The following is an 8,996-nucleotide window of genomic DNA, read 5'->3' as shown; positions in this document are numbered from 1 at the left end:
CACTGCTGATAGACAACTGGATAATTTATGTATGGACAATAGTTTTGGTTTCTATTTTGTGCAATTTACTTCTTGTACGCGCACATGTAAGAAGAAGAAATTATGTATTGTCTTGCATGCTATTTATATTATATATTTATATTTCATATATCCACAATTGCTGCTGAAATGATGCCAATTTCCCCATTGTTGGACAACTAAAGGTTATCTTATCTTTTTAATAATAATATACTTTTAACCTGCCCAAATTCTGAAGTGACGTGTGCAGTGACCTACTAATTCATTTTCGGTCCAGGCGAGGCATCCTGTGTGGCCGTGTATTATTTTATATTTATATCACTAAACACATTAATTGGCCTGTTATTTTGTTCCTCAAAGTTGGTTACTCTCTGCCAGACCTATCTGACGTGTATTGTTTCACCAAATCACTTTTTTCTATGTTTTTGCGATTGCTTGTAATGATAGCTTAGCAATTAGCATGGCTTTGACATTGTCTTCACCTACCCGCTCCACACCAAGTAGCTGTTCAATGTGGACATGCCGGTAATGTCAGACGCTGTTTTCCCCCCCCAATATCCGGAACAATCATCGTTACTGCTGTAACGATTCAACATTCAGTGATTTCCGTAACATAATACGGACGTTCCGTAACATTTGGTAGCTCTGATTTTAAAACCACGCTTATTACATGTAATGTTTTTAGCGATTGGTTTGATTGATTGACAGGCTAATCCTTCAATCATGATTCCATTCACAAAGTGTGCTCACCTGTCATAACTTGTCATTTATATTATATCCCAATTCATTTTGTATTTTATCTTTAAACCAAACCTGTGAAATGAACAACAATCAAGTCTGTCAAGTCGTTATAAGTCAATTAAATTCTCAATCAGTCAATTCTCTCCAACTCACGAGTCTCAAGTCTAGTTTTTGTCAACCGAGTGACGTCACAAGTCATCAAAACAGTGACTCTCGTTGACTTGGCCTCTCTGAACAACCCGCTAAACATAACATACATGTAAGGGATTCATTTCAAATGAGAAATAAGAGTAGTAAATGCCGGTAGATCATACTCTCTGATAAGGCGGTAGCTGCGGTCCCTGAAGAATTCGTTCTCCTTGTCAAATTCTCTCTCATCTTCTCCAATGGTCACATTGAAACGTTTCTCCTCGAAGTCTGGCTCCTGTTCCTTTCGGATGGTGGCCTTCTTCAACATCTGCAGAACATGAAAAAGTAAACAATGTTTTAAAGATGATAACCATTTCTAAAAGCACAACCTCATGTTGGTGGTGCCAAAAGGAGATACTGTATGTCTACATCTCTAAGTCTCAAGTTGTCGTAGGCCAATCTTTTTATGTAGTTGTTACATTTAAAAAACAAATGCGTCATCTAGTGTGGATGCAATGAGTCTGTGACATGACAAATGCACACTAAACTCATCGCCACGCCGCACATGGACACAAACAAAGCCCTGTGTGTTTACGGAAGTAAATATCGTCCCGCGTGGACGTCTCATGATGGATTTGTGGCAATTTCAAGGCTTTTGTGCTTGAACTGACTGATCCTCCCATGTATTTTTTGGTTGTAAAGCGTCTTCTTTTCCCCACTGACTGTTCTCTGACTCTTCGTCCACCTCTGCTTTTCTTCCCAATGTTTTGTTGAACAATTGTGACCTATAGGTCAGATGAGCACAACCTGTGCATCCATACTGCATTCGCATCTTATACATATGCGATTTAGATCCAAATATGAAATTGGATTTGGAAAGAAAAATAAAAATAATTGCACTGTTCACATTGACATGATTTTTTTTTAAAATCAGAAACATGTACATTGGACAAAAAAATAAATAAAAAAATCGGAATTGACCTGTAGTGTGAACATAGAGAACATTATCCCCAAATGTTCTACCCACTTCTGAATTGATCAGTCATGACAAATCCATCAGAAATGACAGTGACAATGTCATGACCTTCAGAATTGCTTCACAGGGTGGCCAAAACCTACCCTATAGCAATCAGCCAAGCCAAAATGTATGTCTACAACCCGAATATAGGCCAATTATGACCGTGAACTATGATTTCACCATAAACTATAGCTCGAGGCATAGCTCTGAGAGATAGTCTCTAATGTCACTCATAACAATAGTGTAATAATATTGAAATAATTTAAGGATAAAAGATGATCCAAGGGTTTTTCTCTCATTTGCCACGACAGTAAATTGTGCAAATTCAGTAAAATGTCATTCCATTTCCCACCCCCACCCCCATTTTTTCCGAAAGTATGTGGTAACCCTTGGCTGTTAAACTTGAAAATCAAACTAGTTGTAGCAGAGAAAATAAACATCATCTTTAATCTATTTAATCTGCAAAACAAGTCAGCGTCGTTTGGATTAGGGAGGTGAACATTGTATTATTTATATCAGAATCAGAATCATCTTTATTTGCCAAGTATGTCCAAAAAACACACAAGGAATTTGTCTCCAGTAATTGGAGCCGCTCTAGTGCGACAACAGACAGTCAATTGACAGAGAACACTTTTGAGACATACGACATACAAAATTGACCTTTAAAGACTGACAAAAAACAAAACAGTCACTGAGCAATAAAGGATTCCTAGTTATCTGGTAATGCTGGAACAGTTGTGCAAAAAGATGCAGTCCTCTAGCACTTATAGCAGTTCGAATGACTAATATTGCAATAGTCCGGTGCAATGACCATTATGCAATCACGCTCTTCAGGCCTATTGCAAATGAACAGAACAAGGGAAGTGTAAGAGAGTGTGTGTGTGTGGGGGGGGGGGGGGTTACTCGGCTAAATCGACCACAAAAATTGGTCGACGCACTGTCGACCAATTTTTCACTGTTGGGCCAGTGAAAGACTGCCAAAAACAACAGAGGACACATGAGCGTCACTAGGTTTTATTGGGGGGGGCGCTTAGCCGCCAGGACATGCACAGGATGTAAGCGAATGTAGTGCGCAAGCACAAAATTTCACAAACGGCTAACAAAGACTGAGAATTTGTATTTTAATACTTTTGGACAGATTTTAAAACAATACAATGCTAGGCTTTACACGATCGGATTTTTGGGGCCGAACACAGAGTTTAAAAAAACTATAACCGATCACAAGATGGAGCAATGTGTCTGTTTAAATGACTTGATTTACTGTATATACTTGTGTACTGTATAGTTGACTTTACACCGATCTGATTGGGGCTATTGGTCCATCCATCCATCCATTTTCTACCGCTTATCCGAGGTCGGGTCGCGGGGACAGTAGCTTTAGCAGGGACGCCCAGACTTCCCTCTCATCCAGCTCCCGAGGCATTCCCAGTCTCTCCAGCATGTCCTGGGTTGTCCCTGGGGTCTCCTCCCAGTGGGACGTGCCCGGAACACCTCACGGGGGAGGCGCCCGGGAGGCATCCGAATCAGATGCCCCAGCCACCTCATCTGGCTCCTCTCGATGCGGGGTAGCAGCGGCTCTACTCTGAGATCCTCCCGGATGACCGAGTTTCTCACCCTATCTCTAAGGGAGAGCCCGGACACCCTGCGGAGGAAACTCATTTCGGCTGCTTGTATCCGGGATCTTGTTCTTTCGGTCACGACCCACAGCTCGTGACCTTAGGTGAGGGTAGGAACGTAGATCGATCGGTAAATCGAGAGCTTCGCCTTTCGGCTTAGATCCTTCTTTACCACAACGGATCGATACAAAGTCACCATCACTGCAGACGCTGCACTGATCCACCTGTCGATCTCCCGTTCCATTTTTTCCCTCACTCGTGAACAAGACCCCAAGATACTTGAACTCCTCCACTTGGGGCAGGATCTCATCCCCGACCTGGAGAGGGCACGCCACCCTTTTCCGACTGAGGACCATGGTCTCAGATTTGGAGGTGCTGATTCTAATCCCAGCCACTTCACACTCCGCTGCTCCAGTGAGAGTTGGAGGTCATGGCTTGATGAAGCCAACAGAACCCCATCATCTGCAAAAAGCAGAGATGCAATACTGAGTTCACCAAACCGGACCCCCTCTACGCCTCGGCTGCGCCTAGAAATTCTGTCCAGAAAAGTTATGAACAGAATCGGTGACAAAGGGCAGCCTTGGCGGAGTCCAACCCTCACCGGAAACGAGTCCGACTTACTGCCGGAAATGCGGACCAAACTCTGACTCCGGTCGTACAGGGACCGAACAGCCCGTATCAGGGGGTTCGGTACCCCATAATCCCAAAGCACCCCGCACAGGACTCCCCGAGGGACACGATCGAACGTCTTTTCAAAGTTTACAAAACACATGTAGACTGGTTGGGCGTACTCCCATGCACCCTCGAGGACCCTGCCAAGGGTGTAGAGCTGGTCCACTGTTCCATGGCGAAAACCAGGACGAAAACCACACTGATCCTCCTGAATCTGAGATCAACTTCCCGACTGACCCTCCTCTCCAGCACCCCTGAATAGACCTTACCAGGGAGGCTGACGAGTGTGATTCCCCTGTAGTTGGAACACACCCTCCGGTCCCCCTTCTTAAAAAGGGGGACCACCACCCAAGTCTGCCAATCCAGAGGCACTGTCCCCGATGTCCACGTGATGTTGCAGAGGCGTGTTAACCAGGATAGCCCTACAATATCTAGCGCCTTAAGGAACTCCGGGCGAATCTCATCGACCCCCGGGGCCCTGCCACTGGGGAGCTTTTTAACCACCTCGGTGACCTCAACCCCAGAGAAAGGAGAGCCCACCTCAGAGAACCCAGACTCTGCTCCCTCATGGGAATGCGTGTCGGTGGAATTGAGGAGGTCTTCTAAGTATTTTCCCCACCGGCTCACAACGTCCTGAATCAAGGTCAGCAGCGCCCCATCCCCACTATACACAGTGTTGATGGTGCACTGCTTCCGCCTCCTGAGACGCCGGATGGTAGACCAGAATTTCCTCGAAGCCGTCCAGAAGTCTTTCTCCATGGCCTCACCGAACTCCTCCCATTCCCGAGTTTTTGCTTCAGCGACCACCAAAACTGCATTCTGCTTGGCCAGCCGGTACCCATCAGCTGCCTCAGGAGTCGCACAGGCCAAAAAGGCCTGATTGGACTCCTTCTTCAGCTTGAAGGCATCCCTCACCGTTGGTGTCCACCAACGGGTTCGAGGATTGCCGCCACAACAGGCACCAACCACCTTACGGCTACAGCTCCGGTCGGCCGCCTCAGCAATGGAGGCGCGGAACAGGTCCACTCGGACTCTATGTCCCCCGCCTCCCCCGGAACATGAGCAAAGTTCTGTCGGAGGTGAGAGTTGAAGCTCCTTCTGACAGGGGATTCTGCCAGACGTTCCCAGCTGATCCTCACAATACGTTTGGGCCTGCCACGTCGGACCGGCATCTTCCCCCACCATCGGAGCCAACTCACCACCAGGTGGTGATCAGTTGACAGCTCCGCCCCTCTCTTCACAAGAGTGTCCAAGACATGCGGCTGCAAATCCGATGACACGACAACAAAGTCGATCATCGAACTGCGACCTAGGGTGTCCTGGTGCCAAGTGCACGTGTGGTCACCCTTATACTTGAACATGGTGTTCGTTATGGACAATCCGTGATGAGCACAGAAGTCCAATAACAGAACACTGCTCGGGTTCTGATCGGGCGGGCCGTTCCTCCCAATCACACCCTTCCAGGTCTCACTGTCATTGCCCACGTGAGCATTGAAGTCCCCCAGCAGAACAATGGAGTACCCAGCGGGAGCGCTCTCCAGCACCCCCTCGAAGGACTCCAAAAAGGGTGGGTACTCTGAACTGCTGTTTGGTGCATAGGCACAAACAACAGTCAGGACCCGTCCCCCCCCACCCGAAGGCGGAGGGAGGCTACCCTCTCGTCCACTGGGGTGAACCCCAACGTACAGGCGCCGAGCCGGGGAGCAATAAGTATACCCACCCCTGATCGGCGCCTCTCACCGGGGGCAACTGCAGAGTAGAATAGAATAGAATCACCTTTTATTGTCATGAACATGCATGCATGCACACAAATTTTTTTCTCTGCATTTAACCCATCACAGTGAACACATACAGTGGAACACACTGGAGCAGGGGGCCTATGGGAAGGGGGACCCACGTTACCCTTTTGGGCTGTGCCCGGCGGGCCCCATGGGTGCAGGCCCGGCCACCAGGCGCTCACGTTCGAGCCCCACCTTCAGGCCTAGCTCCAGAGGGGGGCCCCGGTGACCGGCGTCCGGGCAAGGGAAGTCCATTTTTTGTCGTCATCATAAGGGGTCTTTGAGCCGTGCTTTGTCTGGTCCCTCACCTAGGACCTGTTTGCCATGCTATTTGAGTCAAACGGACTCAAACTCTGGACAACACACATCCATATAGCTGGGACAGTGAGAAAGTTAAGAGTAAGCATGTCATTAACAGTATTTAGTAAAGTAATTTAATTGCAATAAAGTAATTTAATTACAGTAAGATAGCACCCATTAATTCTGTCAGTTGTAATTTTGATTACCCCTCTCTTTTCTTTTGTCCTCGGGTGCCACTCCGTGCGCAAGCGCCCGCCTCAACCAAGCCGACGTCGCTTTCGATCATCCATGTGGCTTCGATCGCTTTTCCTAGCCACGTTCTGTTGGCGGAGCCTCAGTAAGCAACTACCGGCATTCTGTATCGGTCAGGCACGCAGCTGAGAGCCAGAGCTGAGCCCACCACAAGTTCAATCGGCAGGAAAGTTCTGAGCGCATACCAATGGGACTTTATTTAATTTTTTTGCACCTCATTTGTTTTATTTTTTTGCATTTTCTTCTTCAACCAAACCCGTTTTCTTTTCCCTCCTGAGACATCCGGAGAAAGACCATCCCCACCGATCAACTGATCTACGGTCGTGAGTACAGCACAACAAACGTTACAAGATTAGACTGTACAAGATTACAGTCTAATCAACAAACGTTACAACAAGACTGTACAAGATTAGTGCCTATAATTTTGGGGAAAATACTAACTTCACACAAGCTTCAACTTTGTACTCGCTCAACATGGTGCAACCGATTCACGCTCATTTTTAGTCCAGCAACACACGGTCCTATCTTCCCTTTTTGTTTACCCTTCGCGTTATTTTCTTTCTGTAGTTACACACCTCTATGTTTCCCTATAGATCCCTCGTAGATTTCATTAAATATTCTATAAAATTCCACTCCTTGTGTGTGTTTTTAGTTTAAATCAGGAAACCTCTGTAATCTAAGACTTGTATTTCCTAAATGTAGCAACCTTCAGATTATGAGACAGATAAGGTTTTTTGTCACTTTTTACTAAATTTTATACATATTAAAAAGAGACGTGGAGATAAAATAGTTGATTCTATCGGTAAAAGTATATCGAACTAAACTGTAAGTGAACCCAGGCGTTCACCTTCTACAAATATATTTCTTAAATTCCTTTTTATCCAAACGCCAATATACGCTACATATTGGTGCCCCATGTGAGGCAAAACACACAGAAATACACGATATTCTCAATAAAATCTAGACATCGCCCGCCATCTTGGAGGGGGCATGTTCAGGCACATCCAGACATAATCTGTGTGTGTGTGCCGCACTCCGTTACCATAGACACAGCGCTGTGAGTACTTGTGCATTTGAGAAACTAAGATGAGAGTGAGTTGTTGCATTGTTAAATGTTATTTGGATATCGGTTGTTCTGTGTATGGCATTTGTCGTGTGGTAGGATTTGCTACACGAGGCCTTTGAGGTTTCTCTGACGTACCACGAAGTCTTGGATGTACAGATAACCCTCCAGCCCCATGCCACTGCTTGGATTAGCTACGATTTCGGTTTTGGGAATTTATTTTGAGCTCCGCCGCGTAAAATAGGAGATTTGGGAAGTCACTGGTCGCAGTTAAATGCGTTCTACACCGAGAAATCCCCATCGTGTGCTTGAAGTGAGCTCCGAACTGGGGTGTTAACTCTTGTGTGTGTGTTAGAGCATGCGGCGCCCATGACACGGTTGCCATTTTCGCTTTGTGTGAAAGTTGAAACCATGCGGCTCCTTTAAAGACGCCATTTTGTCGTTCCCTTCTTCACGGTGTGGAACTGTTGTGTGTGTGATTCGGATTGTCCTCGAGTGCCCTCTTGTGGACGTTCAGGCCATTACATAGCTCGCTGGGAAAAGTCCACGTGACGTCATTGTAAGGTTGCCATTCTTCTTCGGGGTGTGAATCGTTGCGCTTGCTGCAGTACAGTTTTCGGGCACCACCCCATGGACGTTTGTGTCATTACGCAACATTCAAAAGGCCTCCTCGAAAGCCGTTAGCCACCTAAACGCCATTCGCTTCGAACGCTGCCAAGGCTACGCGTTCAATCGTTGGTCGTTGCTTTTGCGGGAATAAACTTGCGTTTGTGTCTATAGCACCGTCGAGTGCTTTTTTGCTGGTTTGCGAGTGCTTTTCGGCTGATTTAAACGTCCAGTGTGCGCCAACCTCCGCCGTGCAGCCTAGTTACTCGTAACCTAGCAACCACAAGCCCCGCTAGAATAGTCGCTAAACTATTGCATCTACCCGCGATCGATTGCTTTTATTTAATTTAAAAGCTTGCGTTTTTGCTTGTTTTGTTTAAACACCACCGTACGATTGAAGCTTTGTGCCTTTTTGATTTTCCGCTCGTTTGAGATTTACAACGTAAAGATTACAAGCTTTAACCACGAAAGGCACTGCATTGCTACAGCAATAAAGCCAAACGTCCGCAAACGTGCATTGCACCGCGTAATCTGGTTTAACCCTGCAACACAATTACTTAACGGATTCTTCTCAGAGTGGAGGTTATTACTTAATTGCTTGCTTAGTTTTATCACTTTGGGCTTCCTTTTTAATTTGATTTGGGTTTTCCCATTTTTAACTTCCCCCCCCCCCCCCAAAAAAAACTTTTTTGAAGAACAAAGCGAACATCACTGTAAGCCATAGAAGCAATTAATTAATTTGCGCGTCTAATTATAAGTATATTTAACTTTTTACCAAAGTTAAATAAAACGTATTTGAATTA

At 46.0% G+C, this 8,996-nt stretch overlaps 1 protein-coding gene across 4 annotated transcripts in view; it reads right to left on the bottom strand.

Moving 5' to 3' along the window:
- The window catches only part of zc3h18 (zinc finger CCCH-type containing 18), a 75,159-nt gene that overhangs the window by 40,438 nt on the left and 25,725 nt on the right, over window positions 1–8,996 (bottom strand). For all 4 annotated transcript variants that reach the window (XM_061772796.1, XM_061772792.1, XM_061772794.1 and 1 more), the window contains exon 6: window positions 1,074–1,216. In XM_061772796.1, coding sequence (XP_061628780.1) covers window positions 1,074–1,216 — 143 coding nt within the window. The remainder of the gene's footprint in view (window positions 1–1,073; window positions 1,217–8,996) is intronic.

The sequence above is a fragment of the Phyllopteryx taeniolatus genome, chromosome 5 (assembly GCF_024500385.1).
Source record: "Phyllopteryx taeniolatus isolate TA_2022b chromosome 5, UOR_Ptae_1.2, whole genome shotgun sequence".
In the NCBI taxonomy this organism is placed as follows: Eukaryota; Metazoa; Chordata; class Actinopteri; order Syngnathiformes; family Syngnathidae; genus Phyllopteryx; species Phyllopteryx taeniolatus.
The sequence above is the reverse complement of the archived record's forward strand: the minus strand, read 5'-3'. Positions and strand labels throughout refer to the sequence as shown.